Raw genomic sequence first — 27,952 nt, forward strand, 5'->3', positions numbered from 1 at the left:
GTGTAGGTAATTAAATATTGTATAACTGTGTTATTTGATGTAACATGCTGTTTTTACATGGACCTGTATTGTATGTATCAACAAAACGATCTTATATCAGGACAGCTTTTTTTTTGTCTCTGCAGTTTGATTTGGGAATTTTTTTTTACTGTAATTGGGAAAAATGTAGGGGGGTTTGGCTTTGGGAATGGGGTCGTTTACCGACCCAGTTATATAAGGAGAAAAAATCACTGGTACACCATGGTTTACACCACATCTGTTGATATGACATCACGTAATGGTCGGTCTACATTTGTGTAGAGTTTCTTATAAAGGCATGCACATAATTAAATAGCTAATAAAGTATACTTTCGTAAATGTCCTTCAATGTACTTGGACAATAAGATCAGAAATTTTAGATTGGACACACAGAGAGAAAGCTTCATAATTTCACATTTAAATAAATTCAACATACCGTACCTTAAAATTATGTAGAGGAACGAGAAATATACACACAAGTTCCCTGATCAGGACCTGATCCTTTATTTTGGAATAAACAGTTAATGTTGCCGATATGTCAAGAAACAATGTGGGTGTCTGCAGAAGTATGATTTACCATCAATTAGTCCAACCTTACACGGATTGTGATGTGTCATATATCTTAATGCGATCTTTTTTATTTTTGTGAATCCACAATCACTGGAAGATACTGAGACTTGATGACAAATTGTACTTTATATTCATATGGTTTTGGGATCTACCCCACATTCAAACTTATCAGGACCATGACAATAATATTTTTTCTGAATCTCTTTCTAACCTAGCTATTAAATTCAATAGGCATGCATTCTACTACATATATGGTGCACTATAGCCCCAAAAGTTTTATAAATTTCTTTTCGTCTATCAATAGGCTATTCAAAGTACTGTGAAACCTGCCTTGGTGACCACCTCGTACATACAGATGAACTGCTCATAAAGACCAATTTCTTCAGCCTTTATGCACTATGTGTTGATGTTGGACTGTGGTGTACAGGCCCAGCTTGTCCTGAGTTTGGCCTGTGTGTGTTGATGTTGGACTGTGGTGTACAGGACCATGTTTGTTGGACTGTGGTGTACAGGACCAGCTTCTCCTGTGTTTGGCCTGTGTGTGTTGATGTTGGACTGTGGTGTACAGGCCCAGCTTGTCCTGTGTTTGGCCTGTGTGTGTTGATGTTGGACTGTGGTGTACAGGACCAGCTTCTCCTGTGTTTGGCTTGTGTGTGTTGATGTTGGACTGTGGTGTACAGGACCAGCTTCTCCTGTGTTTGGCCTGTGTGTGTTGATGTTGGACTGTGGTGTACAGGGCCAGCTTGTTCTGTGTTTGGCCTGTGTGTGTTGATGTTGGACTGTGGTGTACAGGACCAGCTTGTCCTGTAGTGGCAATGGAGGCTAGTTTGTGTCCTAACAACCTACTGGAATCCCAGGAGCCTCAGACCAGTGAAACGCCCACTCCGGGGGATGACCGCTTCATGGACCAGGAACGTCCAACTAACCTCCTAAAGGGATTCTCCCGTCTCTACAAAAATAAGGAGTTTGTAGATGTCACTTTGATTGTGGATGGACGCGAGTTTCCCTGTCACAAGAATGTACTGGCTGTTTCCAGTCCTTTCTTTATGGCAATGTTCTCAACAGACATGGCAGAGAGTCAGCAAGATAAAGTTACTCTGAAAGAACTGGAGGCCCTTACTATGGAACTAGTTCTGGACTATGTATATACTGGTGCTGTGATGCTTTCTGAAGATACAGTTCAGCACCTCCTCTCTGCTAGCAATCGCTTCCAGCTCCTCAGTCTCAGGAGCGGATGTGCCGAGTTCATGATGAATCATATCACCGTCAGCAACTGTATTGGAGTATACTTCTTTGCCAAGGCCCATGAGTGTCAGGTCCTTGCGAATAAAGCCAAAGAAATTATCAACAATCAGTTTAATAACTTGTGTCGACAGCAAGAATTTCTCAGCCTCCCAGCAGATAAACTGGTGGAGATAATTAGTGACGATGATATCAACGTGACAGCGGAGGAAACTGTGTTCGAGGCATGTATGGAATGGCTGAGCACAGACACGTTGGGTAGACAACAACACTTGACAGCCATTATGGACTGTGTAAGGTTTGCCAATATCAGTTCTTATTATTTCTGTGACAGGATAGATAACAGTCAAATACTGAGAGAATGTGCATCGCTGAGGAAAACACTAGAAACTGTGAGATATTATCATATGCTTAGGAACCGACAACAGGAAATGGATTTAAACCTGATGCCCCGTAAGGGTATGATGTACGAGAGGGGAGTAATGATCATTGCTAACCCTTATACAGAAGACCAGTTAAAGAAGTACAACAGTATGGAAATGTTGCTTCCTAAACTAGGGGAGGTAATTCACATCTGTAAACTTCCACAAAGTCTCTATACACCAGGTAATAACCTCGAAAATTTGACAATTTTGTTTTGTCCACACGGTTGGAATTACTTCCTTGTCCCATATTTACCATTTGAAATAATTCGTATCCAACAGACTTACGTTTGATTGGATCCTTTTTCATCTGGAAAATCCTGTTGATATTACTTCTTTGACCCTTACACCAGGTAATAGTAACGTATATACTGTAATATATGGTACTGCGTAGACAATCAGTTATTTTAGCAAGGAGTTTTTGTAATTTCACTCACGTCATGATAGCTATATAGTCATAAGATTATAATCTTCAGATGAGAAGCAATGGGTAAATCAGGTATTAATAGTTATGCCAGATCAATAATTTTAATTCTGAAGAAATAATGTAGTTTTTGCTCTCAAAGTATTGACATGTATACTTCTACAAGAGAGGATAACTTTGTAATGTATACCTAATATATATAGGTACTATCGTCATATTCTCTTGAGAATATATACGTATACTGATTCAGAAGATAATACATTTTTGACTATTTAAGAGATCTTTGTTCAACTGTTGCCAGGTTGTGCTATAACTGGAGACAATCAGATCTACTTGGCCGGCGGGGCTATCCGTAAGATCAATTACAGGGGTTCCATCACTACAGAGGGCGTCTCCAACAACTTCTACATCTACGATCAAGTCGATCGGTCCTGGCAAACCAAGGCTAAAATGCACATGTCTCGGTCCCAGTTTGGTCTTACCATTGTGGATGGGTAAGTTTGACCAGAACATTGTGGATGGGTAAGTTTGACCATACCATTGTGGATGGGTAAGTTTGACGTTACCATTGTGGATGGGTAAGTTTGACCATACCATTGTGGATAGGTAAGTTTGACCTTACCATTGTGGATGGGTAAGTTTGACCTTACCATTGTGGATGGGTAAGTTTGACCTTACCATTGTGGATGGGTAAGTTTGACCTTACCATTGTGGATGGGTAAGTTTGACCTTACCATTGTGGATTGGTAAGCTTGACCTTACCATTGTGGATAGAAAATTTGACCTGACCCTGGTAGATGTAGATGGGTAAGTTTGACCTTACCATTGTGGATGGGTAAGTTTGACCTTACCATTGTGGATGAGTAAGTTTGACCTTACCATTGTGGATGGGTAAGTTTGACCTTACCATTGTGGATGGGTAAGTTTGACCTTACCATTGTGGATGGGTAAGTTTGACCTTACCATTGTGGATGGGTAAGTTTGACCTTACCATTGTAGATGGGTAAGTTTGACCTTACCATTGTGGATGGGTAAGTTTGACCTTACCCTGGTAGATGGGTAAGTTTGACCTTACCATTGTGGATGGGTAAGTTTGACCTTACCATTGTAGATGGGTAAGTTTGACCTTACCATTGTGGATGGGTAAGTTTGACCTTACCATGGTAGATGGGTAAGTTTGACCTTACCATTGTCGATGGGTAAGTTTGACCTTACCATTGTAGATGGGTAAGTTTGACCTTACCATTGTAGATGGGTAAGTTTGACCTTACCATTGTGGATGGGTAAGTTTGACCTTACCATTGTCGGATGGGTAAGTTTGACCTTACCATTGTCGATGGGTAAGTTTGACCTTACCATTGTCGATGGGTAAGTTTGACCTTACCATTGTAGATGGGTAAGTTTGACCTTACCATTGTAGATGGGTAAGTTTGACCTTACCATTGTAGATGGGTAAGTTTGACCTTACCATGGTAGATGGGTAAGTTTGACCTTACCATTGTCGATGGGTAAGTTTGACCTTACCATTGTCGATGGGTAAGTTTGACCTTACCATTGTCGATGGGTTAGTTTACCATTGTGGATGGGTAAACCTTACCATGGTGGATAGGTAAGTTTGACCCTTACCCTGGTAGAAGGGTAAGTTTGACCTTACCATTGTGGATGGGTAAGTTTGACCTTACCATGTGATGGTAATGGATTGGTAATGGTTTGACCTTACCATTGTGGATGAGTAAGTGTGACCTTACCAGTGTGGATGGGTAAGTTTGACCTTACCATTGTGGATGGGTAAGTTTGACCTTACCATGTGGTGGTAGTTTGACCTTACCATTGTGATGGGTAAGTTTGACCTTACCATTGTGGATGGGTAAGTTTGACCTTACCATTGTGGATGGGTAAGTTTGACCTTACCATTGTGGATGGGTAAGTTTGACCTTACCATTGTAGATGGGTAAGTTTGACCTTACCATTGTAGATGGGTAAGTTTGACCTTACCATTGTGGATGGGTAAGTTTGACCTTACCATTGTGGATGGGTAAGTTTGACCTTACCATTGTGGATGGGTAAGTTTGACCTTACCATTGTGGATGGGTAAGTTTGACCTTACCATTGTGGATGGGTAAGTTTGACCTTACCATTGTAGATGGGTAAGTTTGACCTTACCATTGTGGATGGGTAAGTTGTGACCTTACCATTGTGGATGGGTAAGTTTGACCTTACCATTGTGGATGGGTAAGTTTGACCTTACCATTGTGGATGGGTAAGTTTGACCTTACCATTGTGGATGGGTAAGTTTGACCTTACCATTGTGTGATGGGTAAGTTTGACCTTACCATTGTGATGGGTAAGTTTGACCTTACCATTGTGGAATGGGTAAGTTTGACCTTACCATTGTGAATGGGTAAGTTTGACCTTACCATTGTGGATGGGTAAGTTTGACCTTACCATTGTGAATGGGTAAGTTTGACCTTACCATTGTGGATGGGTAAGTTTGACCTTACCATTGTAGATGGGTAAGCTTGACCTTACCATTGTAGATGGGTAAGTTTGACCTTACCATGGTAGATGGGTAAGTTTGACCTTACCCTGGTAGATGGGTAAGTTTGACCTTTACCTTACCCTGATAGATGGGTAAGTTTGACCTTACCATTGTGGATGGGTAAGTTTGACCTGACCATTATGGATGGGTAAGTTTGACCTTACCATTGTGGATGGGTAAGTTTGACCTTACCATTGTGGATGGGTAAGTTTGACCTTACCATTGTGGATGGGTAAGTTTGACCTTACCATTGTAGGTAATGACCTTACCATTGTGGATGGGTAAGTTTTGACCTTACCCATGGTAGATGGGTAAGTTTGACCTTACCATTGTAGATGGGTAAGTTTGACCTTACCATTGTAGATGGGTAAGTTTGACCTTACCATTGTGGATGGGTAAGTTTGACCTTACCATTGTGGATGGAGTGGTACGGATGGGTTTGACCTTACCATTGTGGATGGGTAAGTTTGACCTTACCATTGTCAATGGGTAAGTTTGACCTTACCATTGTGGGATGAGTAAGTTTGACCTTACCATTGTCAATGGGTAAGTTTGACCTTACCATTGTGGATGGGTAAGTTTGACCTTACCATTGTCGATGGGTAAGTTTGACCTTACCATTGTCAATGGGTAAGTTTGACCTTACCATTGCAGATGGGTAAGCTTGACCTTACCATGGTAGATGGGTAAGCTTGACCTTACCATGGTAGATGGGTAAATTTGACCTTACCATGGTAGATTGGTAAGTTTGACCTTACCATTGTGGATGGGTAAGTGTGACCTTACCATTGTGGATGGGTAAGTGTGACCTTACCATGGTAGATGGGTAAGTTTGACCTTACCATGATGTAGATGGGTAAGTTTGACCTTACAATGGTAGATGGGTAAATTTGACCTTACCATTATAAATGGTTAAGTTTGACCTTACCATGTTAGATGGGTAAGTTATGACCTTACCATTGTGGATGGGTAAGTTTGACCTTACCATGGTAGATGGGTAAGTTTGACCTTACCATTGTAGATGGGTAAGTTTGACCTTACCATTGTAGATGGGTAAGTTTGACCTTACCATTGTAGATGGGTAAGTTTGACCTTACCATTGTGGATGGGTAAGTTTGACCTTACCATTGTGGATGGGTAAGTTTGACCTTACCATTGTGGATGGGTAAGTTTGACCTTACCATTGTAGATGGGTAAGTTTGACCTTACCATTGTGGATGGGTAAGTTTGACCTTACCATTGTGGATGGGTAAGTTTGACCTTACCATTGTAGATGGGTAAGTTTGACCTTACCATTGTAGATTGGTAAGTTTGACCTTACATGGGATGGTAAGTTTGTAAGATTGGTAAGTTTGACCTTACCATGGTAGATGGGTAAGTTTGACTGTAACGTGGATGGGTTAGTTTGACCTTACCATTGTGGATGGGTGAATTTGACCTTACCATGTTAGATGGGTAAGTTTGACCTTACCATTGTGGATGGGTAAGTGTGACCTTACCATTGTGGATAAGTAAGTTTGACCTTACCATGGTAGATGAGTAAATTGGACCTTACCATTAATATATTGTTGATAGGTAAATTTGACCTTACCATTGTGGATGGGTTAGTTTGACCATTTGGGAGTTTTCCATTGTGGTAAGGGTAAGTTTGACCTTACCATTGTGGATGGGTAAGTGTGACCTTACCATTGTGGATTGGTAAGTTTGACCTTACCTTGGTAGATGGGTAAATTCGACTTTACCATTAATATATTGTTGATAGGTAAATTTGACCTTACCATTGCCGTAGGGTAAGTTTAACCTCACCATTATGGATGGGTAAGTTTGACCTTACCATTGTGGATGGGTAAGTGTGACCTTACCATTGTGGATTGGTAAGTTTGACCTTACCATTATGGATGGGTAAGTTTGACCTTACCATTGTGGATGGGTAAGTGTGACCTTACCATTGTGGATGGGTAAGTTTGACCTTACCATGTAAGATGGGTAAGTTTGACCTTACCATTGTGGATGGGTAAATGGATGGGTAAATGGATGGGTAACTTCAACATGTCACTTAACTGTTCCTTTTTAATGAAAGACCTTGCAGGTGTGTCTGTGAAACCTTCAAATATAGGGAGCTTAATTAATGATGCTCCACCTCTAACGAATGATATTTATTTCACTATCATTCAAAAACATGAACAGACAAATCAGTATTTTTCGTCAGTTACAAAAGCTACTTACTTTACACCATTCCCACTATTGAAGCTTCTTATTTTACTTTAAGATAAAATATCTAAAAATCATTAATTGAGTCCTAAAAAAATGCATGACACTATGCTCTATATGGAATGAATTACTGATTACCAATTGCACCAAGAGCCCCTGAATGAGACATACCAAAGTCTATAAAAGTGGTAGATTCTACTCCTGCTTACTGCCTGGCATAAAGAGAATTGGATGACTGGTTCACCTGTTAGTATAATGTGACCGAGTAGGGTGTGTTGCTTGGTGTCTTCGGCGGCATGCTTCAGTGGATAGCACTATAAAAAGGGCAAAAGTTCCACTATACAAGAAGACACAACACGAACATACTGCAGTCTCCCAAAACACACCCGCACTTCATACATGCAACACACTACAGACATGGGAGGCCCTCCTTACATGACCCTGGTTGTTAATAGGATGTTAATATAGTCAAACAAACAAACAAACAAAATCAATGATGACTATCGTTTATGCTCTGTCAGTGATGGAGCATCTTTAATTCAATAATTGATCTGATGAAGTGATATTTCATTTTCTACTGTACATATATAAATTAAGCTATGTCAACGTTTTGTACTCTTGTAAAGCAATGAGACTATTTGTCAAGTAATTGTTGATCTCTAAAGCTCTATAGAATGGCCTTCTAACGTCATAAATCATCACTAAAATTTGGCTTGATAATTCTTGTCTCTGTTTCATCATAGGTCTCCAACTAAAGGTGGATAATCTATAATATTAAATTCAGAAAATCAACAACTCAGGGTCTGATGGCCAGTCTTATTTATTATTTGATACATTTCTTTTTTACCATAACATGTCACTCTATAACTGTATATTGTCAGATATGCCTATGCCATAGGAGGACAGGACGGATCTGAGATTCTCACTACGGTTGAACGATATGATCCTCACACGAACGCCTGGACTCTTATAAACCCACTCAACAAAGCACTAAGATTCATGACCTCGATCTCCTACAAAGGAAAGCTGTATGTGTTTGGAGGGGAGACAACCAACAGTATAAGCAGCTCAGCTTATAAGTAGGTTTTACTAACACAGGGGCTCTCATAATACAGGGGTGTCTAAATAACATGATGTAGTAAAGTGTAATGATGTAGTACAGTGTGCTGATGTATGTAGTAAAGTGTACTGATGTATGTAGTTAAGTGTACTGTTGTATGTTGTAAAGTGTACTGATGTATGTAGTAAAGTGTACTGATGTATGTAGTAAAGTGTACTGATGTATGTAGTTAAGTGTACTGATGTATGTTGTAAAGTGTACTGATGTATGTAGTAAAGTGTACTGATGTATGTAGTAAAGTGTACTGATGTATGTAGTTAAGTGTACTGATGTATGTTGTAAAGTGTACTGATGTATGTAGTAAAGTGTACTGTTGTATGTAGTTAAGTGTGCTGATGTATGTAGTAAAATGTACTGATGTATGTAGTTAAGTGTACTGTTGTATGTTGTAAAGTGTACTGATGTATGTAGTAAAGTGTACTGATGTATGTAGTAAAGTGTGCTGATGTATGTAGTTAAGTGTACTGTTGTATGTTGTAAAGTGTACTGATGTATGTAGTACTGATGTATGTAGTAAAGTGTACTGATGTATGTAGTAAAGTGTACTGATGTATGTAGTAAAGTGTACTGATGTATGTAGTAAAGTGTACTGATGTATGTAGTAAAGTGTACTGATGTATGTAGTAAAGTGTACTGATGTATGTAGTAAAGTGTACTGATGTATGTAGTAAAGTGTACTGATGTATGTAGTAAAGTGTACTGATGTATGTAGTAAAGTGTACTGATGTATGTAGTAAAGTGTACTGATGTATGTAGTAAAGTGTATGTATGTTGTAAAGTGTACTGATGTATGTTGTAAAGTGTACTGATGTATGTAGTAAAGTGTACTGATGTATGTAGTAAAGTGTACTGATGTATGTAGTTAAGTGTACTGATGTATGTAGTAAAGTGTACTGATGTATGTAGTAAAGTGTACTCCATGTATGTAGTAAATGTATGTACTGATGTATGTAGTAAAGTGTACTGATGTATGTAGTAAAGTGTACTGATGTATGTAGTAAAGTGTACTGATGTATGTAGTAAAGTGTACTGATGTATGTAGTAAAGTGTATTGATGTATGTAGTAAAGTGTGCTGATGTATGTAGTAAAGTGTACTGATGTATGTAGTAAAGTGTACTGATGTATGTAGTAAAGTGTCTAATGTATGTAGTAAAGTGTATTGATGTATGTAGTAAAGTGTACTGATGTATGTAGTAAAGTGTACTGATGTATGTAGTAAAGTGTACTGATGTATGTAGTAAAGTGTACTGATGTATGTAGTAAAGTGTACTGATGTATGTAGTAAAGTGTATTGATGTATGTAGTAAAGTGTACTGATGTATGTAGTAAAGTGTACTGATGTATGTAGTAAAGTGTACTGATGTATGTAGTAAAGTGTACTGATGTATGTAGTAAAGTGTGCTGATGTATGTAGTAAAGTGTACTGATGTATGTAGTAAAGTGTGCTGATGTATGTAGTAAAGTGTATTGATGTATGTAGTAAAGTATGTACTGATGTATGTGTAGTAAAGTGTGCTGATGTATGTAGTAAAGTGTCTGATGTATGTAGTAAAGTGTACTGATGTATGTAGTAAAGTGTACTGATGTATGTAGTAAAGTGTACTGATGTATGTAGTAAAGTGTGCTGATGTATGTAGTAAAGTGTACTGATGTATGTAGTAAAGTGTACTGATGTATGTAGTAAAGTGTGCTGATGTATGTAGTAAAGTGTACTGATGTATGTAGTAAAGTGTATGTAATGTATGTAGTAAAGTGTGCTGATGTATGTAGTAAAGTGTACTGATGTATGTAGTAAAGTGTACTGATGTATGTAGTAAAGTGTGCTGATGTATGTAGTAAAGTGTACTGATGTATGTAGTAAAGTGTACTGATGTATGTAGTAAAGTGTGCTGATGTATGTAGTAAAGTGTACTGATGTATGTAGTAAAGTGTACTGATGTATGTAGTAAAGTGTACTGATGTATGTAGTAAAGTGTACTGATGTATGTAGTAAAGTGTACTGATGTATGTAGTAAAGTGTGCTGATGTATGTAGTAAAGTAAAGTGTACTGATGTATGTAGTAAAGTGTACTGATGTATGTAGTAAAGTGTAGTAAAAGTGTGATGTATGTAGTAAAGTGTACTGATGTATGTAGTAAAGTGTACCGTAAAGGGTGTGTGTATGTGATGTATGTACTGATGTGATGTATGTAGTTAAGTGTACTGTTGTAGTTAAATAGTGTGTTGTAAAGTGTACTGATGTATGTAGTAAAGTAATGTATGTAGTAAATTGTGCTGATGAAGTAGTAAAGCTGTCTTATGTCTGTTGGTAACGTTGTGCTGCTGTATGTAGTTACAAGTGTACCTTGATGTATGTATAAAGTGTACTGATGGTATGTTCGTATAAGTGTGTGATGTTGTTAGTGTTGTGTATGAGTGTAGTCGTACGTGCATGACGGTATGTAGTAAAGCTGCTGCTGTTGTAATGTATGTATATGATGTATTGATGTATGTAGTAAAGTGTTGCTAATGATGTAGGAATGTGTGTGAAGGTTTATGTAGTAAAGTGTGTGCTGTAATGTAGTTATATGTATTTGATGTATGTAGTTAAAGTGTCCTGATGAGTATGTAGTAAAGATGTATTGATGTATGTACGTCAACGTGTTGTTGTATACTATGAAGTCATAGTGTGCTGCTGTAAGTAGTCAAGTGTATGTGTCAGTCGTAAAGTGAGCTGTTTGTCTGAGTGTAAAGTGTCTTAATGTAGGTAGTAATGTGGTGTTCATGTAGTAGTAGTAAAAGGTGTATCTGAAATGTATGTAGTCAAGTCGTGCTGAAATGTATGTAGTACAGTGTACTGTTGTCTTTCGTAAAGTTTTACAAGATGTTCTGTTAGTCAAAGTGTGCTTGATGTTATGTATGCGTAAAGCTGCTACTGCAGTATGTGTATAAGGGTACTGTTATGATATGTAGTATAAGTGTCCTAATGTATGTCGTTAAAGTGTGTGCTGTGTATGTATGAGTTTATGTCGTACTGAATTCTGTAGTTAAAGTGTGGTGATGTATGTAGTAACGTGTTATTGATTAGTGTATGTCAGTTAAATTGTGCTGAGGTTTATTTAGTATAAGTGTATTGATTGTATTGTAGTAAAAGTTGTGCTGTTGGTATGTAAGTAAAATGTATTGATGTATATGTCGTAAAGTGAAATGATGTATGTCGTGCAAGTGTGCTGCTGTATGTAGTAACGTTGTACTGATGTTATGCTAGTTAAAGGTGTGTACTGATGTATCTAGTGTAACTGTGTGCTAAGTGTATGATATATGTAAGTTCGTTTGGATGTATGATTCTCAAGATGTTAATGATGTCGTAAGAGTGTGCTGACTGTATGTACGTAATAGTGTGCTGAATGTATGTAGTAAAGTGTAAGATGTATGTAAGTAAGTGTACGTTGTATCGTAGGTAAAGTGTACTGATGCTAAGGTAGTGTAGTGTAAAGATGTTGAGTAGTAAGTGTATGATGTAAGTACACAATAGTTGTACTGTTGTATGTTAGTAAAGTGTGGTGATATATGAAGTAGTACCGGTGTATTGAATGAATGTCAGTCTAACGAGTGCTGATGTATGTTAGTAAAGTGTCATTGATGTATGTTCGTAAAATGTACCTGATGTGTGTTGTAAAGTGTACTGATGTAATGTAAGTAAGTGTATACTGTATTGTAGTAACGGTGTGCTGATTGTAAGTTAGTTAAAGTGTTATGATGTATGTAGGTCATGTAGTAAGGATGTGTGTAGTAAAGAGGTGTATAAATGTATGTCAAGTAAAGTCTGACTGGATGTATTGTAGTTAAAGAGTAACTGATGTATGTAGTTAAGTGTGGTTGATGTCTGTCGTCAAGTGTATTGAGTATGTAGTAATGTGTACTGAGTAGTTTGTAGTAAAGTGTATCTGTATGAAAGTAGTAAAGTGCTGCTGATGTCTGGAGTAAGTCGTGTATGAGGTATGTAGTCAAAGTGTTTGTACTAATGCGATGTAGTAAAGCGTGTAAGATGCTTGTAGTTATAAGTGTGCTGTATGTTATGTAAGTAAGTTGTACTGCTGTCTGTAGTAAAGTGTAATGATGGTATGTAGTAACCGATGTGACTGATTTATGTAGTAAAGGCTGTGCTAACTGTATTGTGAGTAACGTGTACCTGATAGTATGTAGTAAAGTGTACAGATGTCTGTAGGAAACGTGTGCTAATGAATGTCGTAAAGTGTACTGATGTATGTAGTTCACGTGTATAACTGTATGTCAGTAAAGTAGTGCTAATGTATGTTGTAATGTGTTACTGATGTAAGTAGTAATGTGTGCTGATGTACTGTAGTAAAGTGTACTGCTGTATGTAGTAAATGAGTTCATTATGTCATGTTAGTAAAAGTAGTACTGATGTATGTAGTAAAGTTGTAACTATTGTTGTGTTGTAAGGTGTGCATGTTGTATGTAGTTAAGTGTACTAGATGTCATGTAGTGGAGTGTAAATGATTGTGTTAGTAACGTGTAATGATGTATGTGTAGTAAAGTGTCTACTGGAATGTATGTCGTAAAGTGTGCTGATTGTTATGTAGTACAAGAGTACTGATTGTATGCTGTAATGTTGTATGATGTAAGTAGATAAAGTGCGCTAATGTATGTAGTAAAGTGTGCTGAAGTATGTATGTTAAAGGAGTCCTGATGTGTGTCGTAAAGGCTGTCACTGATGTATTTAGTAAAGTGTAATGAGTGTAGTAAAGTGCTGCTGTAGTAAGGTGTGACTGTGTGTGATGTAATGTGAGTACAGTGTACTGAAATAAAAAGTTAAAGCTGTTTTTGATGCTGATGATATGTAGTAAAGAGTACTGTTGTATGTAGTAACGTGATGCCTAACTGTAAGTAGTAAAGTGTGCTGAATGTATGTAGTAAAGTGTACTGATGTCTGTAGTAAAGTGTGCTAATGATTGTAGTTCAAGTGTACTGATGTTAGTAGGTACAGTGTGCTGAATGTAAAGTAGTAAAGTGTTGCTGAGGTATGTAAGTAAGGTGTACTGAATGTTTGTAGTACAGTGTGCTCATGTATGTCGTAAAGTGTATAATGTATGTGTATTATGTAAGCTGATGTATGGTGAGTAACAGTGTGCTAATGTATGTATTTAAAGTGTGCTGATGTCTGTAGTTAAGTGTGCTCGATGTTATGTAGTCAACGTTTACTGATTGTAAGTAGTAAAGTGTACTGATGTATATGTATGTAGTAAGGTGTAGCTGATGTATGTAGTTACAGTGTATTTTTTGTATGTAGTAAAGTGTGCTAATGTATTGTCAGTAAAGTGTACTGATGGTAAGATAAGTAAAGTCGTGTTAATGTGTGTAGGAAGTGTTCTGATGTATGTAGTTACAAGTGTACGATTGTCTGTTTAGTAATGTGTATTAGATGTCTGTAGGAAAAGTGTAACTGATGTCTGTAGTAATGTGTACTGATGTGTTGTAGTAAGGGTACTGATGTATGTGAGTAAGAGTTGTGGCTGATTGTAGGTAGTAAAAGTGTGCGAATGGATGCTAAGTAAAAGTGTATTGAGGTTATGTAAGTAAAGGGTAATGTTGTAGTTTAAGTGTATGATGTTGTAAGTGTGCTGATGTAGTGTAAGGAAAGTTTGTACTGATGTATGTCAGTAAGGTGTGTGATGTATGTAGTAAAGTGTTTTGTGTGTATGTAGTAAAGTGTATGATGTTATGTGTAAAGGTGCTAATGTATGTTGTAAAGTGTTTGATGTAAGTTTTTTATTATAGTTACAAGTGTACTGAATGATATGTTGTAAGTGTACTGATGTATGTAGTAAAGTTTTAGGATGTATGTAGTAAAGGGTACTGATGTTGTAGTAAAGGGGTACTGATGTATGTAGTAATGTTGTGCTATGTATGTAGTAAAGTGTATGATGTATGTAGTAAAATTGTATCTGATGTATGTATATCCCATATGTAAAGTGTACTGATGTATGTATCCATATAAAGTGTATGATGTATGTAGTAAAGTGTACTGATGTATGTAGTAAAGTGTGTCTGATGTATGTAGTATAGTAATCCTGTATTCCTTGTATGTATGTAAAGTGTATGATGTATAATAGTAAAGTGTACTGATGTATGTATGTAAAGTGTACCGATGTATGTAGTAAAGTGTACTGATCCAAATATGTATAAATGTGTACTGATGTATGTAGTAAAGTGTACCCTGTATGTAGTAAATGTACTATCTATGTAGTAAAGTGTACTGATTCTATGTATGTAAAGTGTACTGATATGTATGTTTCCTTAGTCCCATATGTACTATCCCATTGTATATTCCCATAAAGTGTACTGTTTTATATATATGACATCCTATCCCATTGTATGTAGTAAAGATACTGATTCCTTATATGTAGTTATGGATACTATCCACCTTTTCCTTATGTCCCATTATGTTGTCCATATCTCCATTCTCTATATTCCATTATTTACAATTCTTTACTAGCTTTTTATTTCCATATGACATACATCTCCATTTGATCTTATATCTACATCATGACATCTCCTAACCCCATTCCTTTGACTCATATGCACTCCTATCACAATCCTTAATTACCTTTTTGATATCCTATCCTTTCCTCTTATATTCCATTATGACATACTTCAACATCTTTTATTATACCAATATTGACATCACTAACCACCATTCCTTATATCCATATGACATCCTATCTCATTCCTTATATTCCCATATGACATCCTATCCCGTAATTCCTTATATCACCATATGACATATGACTTCTACCCTCTATTTCTTATATCCCATATGGCATACCTATACAATTACTTATTTCTCATATGACATACTTTCCCATTCTTATATCCCATATGACATCCACTATCCTCAATTCCTTATATCTCATATGACATACTTTCCATTCCCCTTCCTTATATCACCATTATGGCATCCATATCTCATTCTCTGTATATACCCATATACCATCCTACTTCAATTCCTTATAGCCACATATGGACATCCTTATCCCCATTCCTTATATCTCATATGCTCATACTATTCTCATTTCCCTTTTGTCTCATATGGACATCCTATTCTCTATTCCTTATGTCTCATATGACATCCTATCCCTATTCCTTATATCCCATATGGCATCCTAATCTCATTCCTTCATATTTCATTATGAAATCTCTAATCCCATTCCTTATTATCCCATTATGGCATAATATCCATATCATTCCTTATATCCCATATGCACATTCTATCCCTATCATCCTTATATCCCATATGACATTCTATCTTCATTCCTTATATCCCATATGACATACTATCCCTATCCTTATATCCCATATGACATGACTATCCAAATTCCTTATAACAAGTCCCATATGACATCCTATCCCTTTCCTTATATCCCATATGAACATTCTATCCCTATTCCTTATATCCCAATATGGACATAACTATCCCATTCACTTATATCCCATATGACATACTATCCCTAATCTTATGTCCCCTATGACATAATATCCCTATCCTTATATCCCATATGACATACTATCTCATTCCTTCTTGTCCCATATGACATTGGCTATTCCCTATTCATTATATCCCTCTATGGAACATGACTATCTCTATTCCTATATATCCCATATGACATACTATCCCTCATTCCTTATATCCCATATTGACATACTACTATCCCTTTTCCTTATATCCAATATGACATCATCTCATCCATTACCTTTATATTCCATATGACATATTTCCCTATCCTTATATCTTATACTATCCCTTATACCCTATATATATGTCATCCTATCCTCATTCCTTATATCCCATATGACATCCTATTCCCTTCAGCCTTATATCCCATATGAACATACTATCCCCATTCCTTTTATCCATATGACATCCTATTCCCATTCCTTATATCTCATATGACATACTATCCCTCATTCCTTATATCCCATATGACAATCCTATCCCTATTCCTTATATCCCCATTATGACATCCTATCCCATTCCTTATATCCCATATGACACATTCTATTCCCATTTCCTTATATCCCATATGACATCCTAATCCCACATTTCCTTATATCCATATGACATCCTATCCCATTCCTTATATTCCCATATGACATCCTATCCCATTCCTTATATCCCATATGACATCCTATCCCTATTCCTTATATCCCATATGACATCCTATCCCATTCCTTATATCCCATATGACATCCTATCCCATTCCTTATGTCCCATATGGCATCCTATCCCATTCCTTATATTTCCATATGACATACTATCCCATTCCTTATATCCCATATGACATCCTATCCCAGTATCCTTATAATCTCATATGATATCCTATCCCCATTCCTTATATTCCATATGACATCCTATCCCATTTCCTTATATCCCATATGCATCCTATCTGTCATTCCTTATATCCCATATGGCATATCCTATCCCATTCCTTATATCCCATATGATATCCTATCCCATTCCTTATATCCATATGGCATCCTATCCCATTCCTTATATCCATATGACATCCTCTATCTCCATTCCTTATATCCCATATTCATCCTATCCCATTCCTTATATCCCATATGACATCCTATCCCATTCCTTATATCCCATATGGCATACTATCCCATTCCTATATCCCATATGATATCCTATCCCCATTCCTATATACCATATGGCATACTATCCACCATTCCTATATCCCATATGGCATCCTATCCCATTCCTTATATCCCATATGACATCCTATCTCATTCCTTATGTCCCATATGACATCCTATCCCCATTTCCTTATATCTCATATGACATACTATCCCATTCCTTATATCTCATATGACATCCTATCCCATTCCTTATATCCCATATGACATCCTATCCCATTCCTTATATCCCATATGGCATACTATCCCATTCCTTATATATCCCATATGACATACTATCTCATTCCTTATGTCCCATATGCATCCTATCTCATTCCTTATGTCTCTATTCCTTATCCTTTCCTTATATCCCATATGACATCCTATCCCATTCCTTATATCCCATATGACATCCTATCCCATTCCTTATATCCCATATGGCATCCTATCCCATTCCTTATGTCCCATATGACATCCTATCCCATTCCTTATATCCCATATGACATCCTATCCCATTCCTTATATCCCATATGACATCCTATCCCATTCCTTATATCCCATATGGCATACTATCCCATTCCTTATATCCCATATGACATACTATCCCATTCCTTATGTCCCATATGACATCCTATCCCATTCCTTATATCCCATATGACATACTATCCCATTCCTTATATCCCATATGACATCCTATCCCATTCCTTATTATCTCATATGATATCCTATCCCATTCCTTATATCCCATATGACATCCTATCTCATTCCTTATGTCCCATATGACATCCTATCTCATTCCTTATGTCCCATATGACATCCTATCCCATTCCTTATATCCCATATGGCATACTATCCCGTTCCTTATATCCCATATGACATCCTATCCCATTCCTTATATCCCATATGACATCCTATCCCATTCCTTATATCCCATATGACATCCTATCCCATTCCTTATATCCCATATGACATCCTATCCCATTCCTTATATCCCATATGACATCCTATCCCATTCCTTATATCCCATATGACATACTATCCCATTCCTTATATCCCATATGACATCCTATCTCATTCCTTATATCCCATATGACATACTATCCCATTCCTTATATCCCATATGACATCCTATCCCATTCCTTATATCCCATATGACATACTATCCCATTCATATCCTTATATCTCATATGACATCCTATCCCATTCCTTATATCCCATATGACATCCTATCCCATTCCTTATATCCCATATGACATCCTATCCCATTCCTTATGTCCCATATGACATCCTATCCCATTCCTTATATCCCATATGACATCCTATCCCATTCCTTATATCCCATATGACATCCTATCCCATTCCTTATATCTCATATGGCATACTATCCCATTCCTTATATCTCATATGACATCCTATCCCATTCCTTATATGTCCCATATGACATCCTATCCCATTCCTTATATCCCATATGACATCCTATCCCATCTCATTCCTTATATCCCATATGACATACTTTCCCTATCCTTATATCCCATATGACATCCTATCTCATTCTTATATCCCATATGATATCCTATCTCATTCCTTATATCCCATATGACATCCTATCCCATTCCTTATATCCCATATGACATCCTATCCCTTTCCTTATATCCCATATGGCATCCTATCTCATTCCTTATGACATCCTATCCAATTCCTTATATCTCATATGACATACTATCCCATTCCTTATATCCCATATGACATCCTATCCCATTCTTATATCCCATATGACATCCTATCCCATTCCTTATATCCCATATGGCATACTATCCCATTCCTTATATCTCATATGACATCCTATCCCATTCCTTATATCCCATATGACATCCTATCCCATTCCTTATATCCCATATGACATCCTATCCCATTCCTTATATCCCATATGACATCCTATCCCATTCCTTATATCCCATATGACATCCTATCCCATTCCTTATATCCCATATGGCATACTATCCCATTCCTTATATCCCATATGCATACTATCCCTTTCCTTATATCTCATATGGCATACTATCCCATTCCTTATATCCCATATGACATCCTATCCCATTCCTTATGTCCCATATGACATCCTATCCCAATTCCTTATATCTCATATGACATTTTATCCCATTCCTTATATCCCATATGATATCCTATCCCTTTCCTTATGTCCCATATGATATCCTATCCCTTTCCTTATGTCCCATATACCATCTAATCCCATTCCTTACATCCCATATGACATCCTATCCTATTCCTTATATCTCATATGGCATCCTATCTATATCCCATATGAAAAGTGGGGACACCAAATTTTAGATGTTTTTGTTTTCTATTTTTAGGTCATCTGACCCGAAGGGTCGGGATGACCTATAGTCATAATGTTTCGTCCGTCCTCGTCTGCCATGCGCCGTCCGCTCAAGTTCTGCCAGTGCGATTTAGCTGAAACTTACATGAAATGATCCTGACATGGTCCCGACAAAGTGTTGTTATTTTTCGGGTCGATCCGAAATCCAAGATGGCCACCACAGCCGCCATCTTGAAAACACATCTTGAACTTCTTCTCAAGTTCTACCGGTGCGATTTGGCTGAAATTTGCATGAAATGTCTCGACAAAGTGTTGTTATTTTTCGGGTTGATCCGAAATCCAAGATGGCCGCCACAGCCGCCATCTTGAAAACACATTTTGATCTTCTTCTCAAGTTCTACCAGTGCGATTTGGCTGAAACTTGCATGAAATGATCCTGACATGGTCATGACTAAGTGTTGTTTTTTTTCGGATTGATCCGAAATCCAAGATGACTGCCACAGCCACCATCTTGAAAACACATTTAGAACTTCTTCTCAAGTTCTACCGATGCAATTTGTCTGAAACTTGCATGAAGTGATCCTGACAAGGTCTTGACAATGTGTTGGTACATCTCTGGTTGATCCCAAAATCGAAGATGGCTACCATGACATTATATCTAATTAATTTCCTATATGTTAAGGCCCTTGGGCCTTTGTTTTAAATAAAATTTGTTGAAAGAAATTGAAAATGATCCTGACATGGTCCTGTTAAAGTGACACCATATATAATTAATTTTACTATTGCCAAGGTAGTCAGATGACCGTTAAGGCCCTTTGGGCCTCTTGTTTAGTTATTACAATAATATAATTGTTCACCAAATAAAGGTATGACCCAACTGAAGACAGCTGGTTAGAGTTACCTCCCATGTCTACCCCGAGGGTGCTAGCCGGCAGTGTTATCCATAAAGACAAGATCTATGTGATTGGTAAGACACAATACAATGACGGCATTTAAACCTATTTTAGAGTCCTATATCAGCCATCCAAAGATAAATGAATGAATCATCTTTCTATCAGATTAATATCACTACTGATGGCATGAAATGATTGAAGGGAAGTAACTCTGGTAGACTGGTGATCAGTTATCCACCTCTTTCTCGAAAAATGGATGACTATCATATTTGTTTACAATTTGTTTAAAGGTGTTAAAAGATATGCAAAAGTCAATATGCCTTTACAGGGCTTTACTCCATCATGATATTCATTATAGTAACACACTTTAACCTGCTCAAATTCTTTGATTCAAAGTTATGCATGTAACCTGCTCAAATCTCAAAAAACAGTAAATGATCTGACACAAATGTTCCAATCATGGTAAAGTTAGTTTTAATTTTGACAGGTGGTAACTCAGCACTGAGTGACAAATGGAAGAAGGAGTTTTTACCTGAGCACTGCGTCAGTTCTGTAGAGGTGTACGATCCCGAAACAAACACCTGGTCCCTGGGCCCAGAACTCCCCAACGCTATGTGTGGGGCCGGTAAGTCACACGACACATACAGTTCTATAGAGGTGTATAATCAGGATACAAACACCTGGTCCCTGGGCCCAGAACTCCCCAACGCTATGTGTGGGGCCGGTAAGTCACATGACACGTACAGTTCTATAGAGGTGTATAATCAGGATACAAACACCTGGTCCCTGGGCCCAGAACTCCCCCAACTTTGTGTGTGGGGCCGGTAAGTCACATGACACAGTTCTATAGAGGTGTATAATCAGGATACAAACACCTGGTCCCTGGGCCCAGAACTCCCCCAACGTTGTGTGTAGGGGCTGGTAAGTCACATGACACAGTTCTATAGAGGTGTATAATTAGGATTCAAACACCTGGTCCCTGGGCCCAGAACTCCCCCAACGTTGTGTGTGGGGCTGGTAAGTCACCATGACACAGTTCTATAGAGGTGTATAATCAGGATACAAACACCTGGTCCCTGGGCCCAGAACTCCCCCAACGTTGTGTGTGGGGCCGGTAAGTCACATGACACAGTTCTATAGAGGTGTATAATCAGGATACAAACACCTGGTCCCTGGGCCCAGAACTTCCAAATACTATGTCTGGGGCCAGTAAGTCACATGACACGATTCTGTAGAGGTGTATAATCGGGATACAAAACACCTGGTCCCTGGGCCCAGAACTCCCCCAACGTTGTGTGTGGGGCGGTAAGTCACATGACACAGTTCTATAGAGGTGTATAATCAGGATACAAACAAACACCTGGTCCCTGGGCCAAGAACTCCCTCAACGTTGTGTGTGGGGCCGGTAAGTCACATGACACAGTTCTATAGAGGTGTATAATCAGGATACAAACACCTTGTCCCTGGGCCCAGAACTCCCCCAACGTTGTGTGTGGGGCCGGTAGGTCACGTGACATAGTTCTATAGAGGTGTATAATCGGGATACAAACACCTTGTCCCTGGGCCAAGAACTCCCCCAACGTTGTGTGTGGGGCCTGTAGGTCACGTGACATAGTTCTGTAGAGGTGTATAATTGGGATACAAACACCTTGTCCCTGGGCCCAGAACTCCCCAATACTTTGTGTGGAATAGGTATTCCAATCATCACAGTCATTGACTATGTTCTTTAATTGATAACCTTTTATTTGTGTTTCCCAGTAAAATGATATAGCTAAATTCTCTAGATCCACTCAATGAGTAAAGGATCAATATATTTTCTCTTCAAAGACTGCAGAGATACAGTATTACACCTCTTACTCAAATTAGCATTCCTTGGATACGGCTTTGTTGTCTTAGCATTCCTTGGATACGGCTTTGTTGTCTTAGCATTCCTTGGATACGGCTTTGTTGTCTTAGCATTCCTTGGATACCGCTTTGTTGTCTTAGCATTCCTTGGATACCGCTTTGTTGTCTTAGCATTCCTTGGATACCGCTTTGTTGTCTTAGCATTCCTTGGATACCGCTTTGTTGTTTTAGCATTCCTTGGATACCGCTTTGTTGTCTTAGCATTCCTTGGATACCGCTTTGTTGTCTTAGCATCCATTCCTTGGAATACCGCTTTGTTGTCTTAGCATTCCTTGGATACCGCTTTGTTGTCTTAGCATTCCTTGGATACCGCTTTGTTGTTTTAGCATTCCTTGGATACCGCTTTGTTGTCTTAGCATTCCTTGGATACCGCTTTGTTGTTTTAGCATTCCTTGGATACCGCTTTGTTGTCTTAGCATTCCTTGGATACCGCTTTGTTGTCTTAGCATTCCTTGGATACCGCTTTGTTGTCTTAGCATTCCTTGGATACCGCTTTGTTGTTTTAGCATTCCTTGGATACCGCTTTGTTGTCTTAGCATTCTTGGATACCGCTTTGTTGTCTTAGCATTCCTTGGATACCGCTTTGTTGTTTAGCATTCTTGGATACGCTTTGTTGTTTTAGCATTCCTTGGATACCGCTTTGTTGTCTTAGCATTCCTTGGATACCGCTTTGTTGTCTTAGCATTCCTTGGATACCGCTTTGTTGTCTTAGCATTCCTTGGATACCGCTTTGTTGTCTTAGCATTCCTTGGATACCGCTTTGTTGTCTTGGCATTCCTTGGATACCGCTTTGTTGTCTTGGCATTCCTTGGATACCGCTTTGTTGTCTTAGCATTCCTTGGATACCGCTTTGTTGTTTTAGCATTCCTTGGATACCGCTTTGTTGTCTTAGCATTCCTTGGATACCGCTTTGTTGTCTTAGCCATTCCTTGGATACCGCTTTGTTGTCTTAGCATTCCTTGGATACCGCTTTGTTGTCTTAGCATTCCTTGGATACCGCTTTGTTGTCTTAGCATTCCTTGGATACCGCTTTGTTGTTTTAGCATTCCTTGGATACCGCTTTGTTGTCTTAGCATTCCTTGGATACCGCTTTGTTGTCTTAGCATTCCTTGGATACCGCTTTGTTGTCTTAGCATTCCTTGGATACCGCTTTGTTGTCTTAGCATTCCTTGGACTACCGCTTTGTTGTCTTAGCATTCCTTGGATACCGCTTTTGTTGTCTTAGCATTCCTTGGATACCGCTTTGTTGTCTTTAGCATTCCTTGGATACCGCTTTGTTGTTTTAGCATTCCTTGGATACCGCTTTGTTGTCTTAGCATTCCTTGGATACCGCTTTGTTGTCTTAGCATTCCTTGGATACCGCTTTGTTGTCTTAGCATTCCTTGGATACCGCTTTGTTGTCTTAGCATTCCTTGGATACCGCTTTGTTGTGTTAGCATTCCTTGGATACCGCTTTGTTGTCTTAGCCATTCCTGGATACCGCTTTGTTGTTTTAGCATTCCTTGGATACCGCGCATTCCTTGGATACCGCTTTGTTGTCTTAGCATTCCTTGGATACCGCTTTGTTGTTTTAGCATTCCTTGGATACGCCGCTTTGTTGTGTCTTAGCATTCCTTGGATACCGCTTTTGTTGTCTTAGCATTCCTTGGATACCGCTTTGTTGTCTTAGCATTCCTTGGATACCGCTTTGTTGTCTTAGCATTCCTTGGATACCGCTTTGTTGTCTTAGCATTCCTTGGATACCGCTTTGTTGTCTTAGCGCATTCCTTGGATACCGCTTTGTTGTCTTAGCATTCCTTGGATACCCGCTTTGTTGTCTTAGCATTCCTTGGATACCGCTTTGTTGTCTTAGCATTCCTTGGATACCGCTTTGTTGTCTTAGCATTCCTTGGATACCGCTTTGTTGTCTTAGCATTCCTTGGATACCGCTTTGTTGTCTTAGCATTCCTTGGATACCGCTTTGTTGTCTTAGCATTCCTTGGATACCCGCTTTTGTTGTCTTAGCATTCCTTGGATACCGCTTTGTTGTCTTAGCATTCCTTGGATACCGCTTTGTTGTCTTAGCATTCCTTGGATACCGCTTTGTTGTCTTAGCATTCCTTGGATACCGCTTTGTTGTCTTAGCATTCCTTGGATACCGCTTTGTTGTCTTAGCATTCCTTGGATACCGCTTTGTTGTCTTAGCATTCCTTGGATACCGCTTTGTTGTTTTAGCATTCCTTGGATACCGCTTTGTTGTCTTAGCATTCCTTGGATACCGCTTTGTTGTCTTAGCATTCCTTGGATACCGCTTTGTTGTCTTAGCATTCCTTGGATACCGCTTTGTTGTCTTAGCATTCCTTGGATACCGCTTTGTTGTCTTAGCATTCCTTGGATACCGCTTTGTTGTCTTAGCATTCCTTGGATACCGCTTTGTTGTTGTCTTAGCATTCCTTGGATACCGCTTTGTTGTCTTAGCATTCCTTGGATACCGCTTTTGTTGTCTAAGAGCATTCCTTGGATACCGCTTTGTTGTTTTATGCATTCCTTGGATACCGCTTTGTTGTCTTTAGCAGATTCCTGTGGATACCGCTTTTGTTGTCTTAGCATTCCTTGGATTACCGCTGTTTGTTTGTCTTAGCATTCCTTGGATACCGCTTTTGTTGTCTTTGCATTCCTTGGGATACCGCTTTGTTGTCTTAGCATTCCTTGGATACCTACCCGATTTGCTTTGTTGTCTTTCGCATTCCTTGTGATACCGATCCTTTGTTTGTATCTAAGCATTCCTTGGATACCGCTTTGTTGTCTTAGCATTCCTTGGATACCGCATTTTGGATACCACTTTGGTTTTAGCATTCCTTGGATACCGCTTTGTTGTCTTAGCATTCCTTGGTAATCACCGCTTTGTTGTCTTTAGCATTCCTTGGGATACCGCTTTGTACTGTTTTAGCATTTCTTGGGATATTGTTGTATGTTTAGCATTTCCTTGGATACTCCGCTTTGTTATGTAGCATTCCTATTGGTGATAACGCTTTGTTGTCTAATCGCGTGTTCCTTGGAGATTCTGCTTTGTTGTCTAATCATTCCTTGCGGTTACCGCTTTGTTGTCTTAGCATTCCTTGGATACCGCTTTGTTGTCTTAGCATTCCTTGATACCGCTTTGATTTGTCTTTTGTCTTATGTTGTCTTAGCATTCCTTGGATACCGCTTTGTTGTGCTTAGCATTCCTTGATACCGCTTTGTTGTTTTAGCATTCCTTGGATACCGCTTTGTTGTCTTAGCATCCTTGGATACCGCATTTGTTGTATGTAGCATTCCTTGGTTTACCGCTTTGTTTGTCTCTTAGCAATTCCTTGGATACCGCTTTGTTGTCTTGGCATTTCCTTGGATACCGCTTTGTTGTCTATGGCATTCACTTGGATACCGCTTTGTTGTGCTTGGCATTCCTTGGATACCGCTTTGTTGTCTTAGCATTCCTTTGGATACCGCCTTTGTTGTTCTTAGCATTCACTTGGGATACCGCTTTGTTGTCTTAGCACTTCCTTTGGATAGCCGCGTTTGTTGTTCTTAGCATTCCTTGGATACCGCTTTGTTGTCTTAGCATTCCTTAGGAATACCGCTTTGTTGTCTTAGCAATTCCTTAAATACCGCTTTGGGTTGTTTTAGCATTCCTTGGAATTACGCTTTGGTTGTCTTAGCATTCCTTGGATACCGCTTTGTTGTACCTTAGCATTCCTTGGATCTACGCGCTTGTTGTTGTCTTAGCATTCTTGGATACCGCTTTGTTGTCTTAATTCCTTGGATACCGCTTTGTTGTCTTAGCATTTCCATGGATACCGCTTTGTTGTTTTAGCATTCCTTGGATACCGCTTTCTTGTCTTAGCATTCCTTGGATTGCTTTGTTGGCATTCCTTGGAACCGATTCCTGGATTGATTGGTTCCAAACCATTGCATGGTCAAACACGGAACCCTTGTATATTTCATATAACAAAACCAGAATAATTTGAACAGCAAACTCGTCAAATTACCCTTATTCCTCAAACAGTAATGTATCTCTTCAAATTCATGGTATTAAAAGCATCTATTCATCAAACAGGTGTTTGACTCTTAAGATTTGCTGATCTATAGTATCTTTTATGTGCAGTTTAATTCATTTCTATCCAATATTATTATCAAACGTTATAAGAAATACTTTAATTTATAATAATAAAAATGCTATTAATACAAAATGTTCAAATCTCTCATAGATATGCATGGTTTGTTTATAATTTGAGATAATGGTTTTTGACTTTGATTACCAACCTCTGATAACTGGAATACCTCATATATATCTCTAACTGAATCAGGTCCCCCTGCAGTTCGAGTTAAAAGGGATTTTACTGTATATGGTGTACAGCTTTTGCTTGTTGAACATATATGCAAGATTTTTTTTTTTTAAAAAAGTAAGATAATTATCCCACAAATGGGACGGTTCTCGTCACAAAATGATTGAACATCTACATGTACTTTACTCCGCTCTAAACCTGCCTTTATTATTAGGCTTTTTTAATTAATTTTATATATATATATATATATATTAGGAAAACAAAACAAATTAGAAAAAGCCTAATAATAAAGACAGGTATAGCAGACTACATGTACATATCCATTGGAGTAGTTAAATAGAATATGAGAATTACGTTGTGCAAATCTATTGATGTAGAGACAATTTGATACTTAAATTCTGTAATGTTGTGTTTAATTACAGTTTTACTGAATTTTTAGCTCGCCTATTCGAAGAATAGGGGGAGCTAATGTTGTCACCCCGGCGTTGGCGTCCCATTTCACGTTTTAAGTTTTTGAGCAAGTTTCTGTTTCGTCAATTGTTTAAGCTTAAGTCATCATAAATGTTTATGATTTTATTTTCCTAATGTGTGTATGGATGCTGAACGTGATAATACAACCAATTTGGGGTCCTTTAGGGGGGTTTTTGAGTCTGTTAATTTGTCATATTTCCATGTTAAAGTTTTTGAGCAAGTTTCTATTTTGTCAATTGTTAAAGCATAAGTCATCATAAATGTTTATGATTTTATTTTCCTAATGTGTATGGATGCTGAACGTGATAATACAACCAATTTGGGGTCCTTTAGGGGTTTTTTGAGTCTGTTTATTTGTCATATTTCCATGTTTAAATAGTAAATATTCAACTTCTTCTGAATAGGCGAGCTTTGCTGTTCTCCAACAGCTCTTGTTTTGTTTGGTTACTGATTTGTTAACAAATGAGTTTTGTTTGTGCCAGGGATCGTGAAGTACGGTAATACCATCCTGATCGTTGGTGGGGAGGATGATAAAAGCTGGATGGCTGGTCTGTGTTGGCTGAAGGAGGACCAGGGCAAACAGATGTGGGTTGAAGGTCAAGAATTACCCACTGTGATGAGCACATTCGGCTGTGTTGTGGCAAATATACAGGACGATGTGGCTAAACGTTGAAATATACAGGATGATGTGGCTAAATGTTGATATACAGGATGATGTGGCTAAATGATGACTAATGATGATATACAGGCTGATGTGGCTAAACATTAAATATACAGGACGATGTGGCTAAATGATGAATATACAGGATGAT

General features: G+C 38.3%; 1 protein-coding gene across 1 annotated transcript; it reads left to right on the top strand.

The window, feature by feature from the left end:
- The first annotated feature begins 1,086 nt into the window (after positions 1 to 1,086).
- Positions 1,087 to 27,868, top strand: LOC138307377 (kelch-like protein diablo). The gene is made up of 6 exons (XM_069248085.1): positions 1,087 to 2,436; positions 2,978 to 3,170; positions 8,308 to 8,505; positions 20,434 to 20,534; positions 20,948 to 21,085; positions 27,623 to 27,868. Exons 1-6 carry the CDS (start codon positions 1,404 to 1,406, stop codon positions 27,811 to 27,813), a joined length of 1,854 nt encoding a protein of 617 aa, XP_069104186.1. The 5' UTR covers positions 1,087 to 1,403; the 3' UTR covers positions 27,814 to 27,868.
- Positions 27,869 to 27,952: the final 84 nt, after the last annotated feature.

The sequence above is a fragment of the Argopecten irradians genome, chromosome 14 (genome assembly GCF_041381155.1).
Source record: "Argopecten irradians isolate NY chromosome 14, Ai_NY, whole genome shotgun sequence".
NCBI lineage: Eukaryota > Metazoa > Mollusca > Bivalvia > Pectinida > Pectinidae > Argopecten > Argopecten irradians.

Coding starts and splice junctions, on each gene's coding strand:
- LOC138307377 (XM_069248085.1), top strand. CDS start 1,404: ATGGAGGCTAGTTTGTGTCCTAACAACCTACTGGAATCCCAGGAGCCT. Junction 2,437..2,977: donor ACAAAGTCTCTATACACCAG/GTAATAACCTCG, acceptor AACTGTTGCCAG/GTTGTGCTATAACTGGAGAC. Junction 8,506..20,433: donor ATAAGCAGCTCAGCTTATAA/GTAGGTTTTACT, acceptor CACCAAATAAAG/GTATGACCCAACTGAAGACA.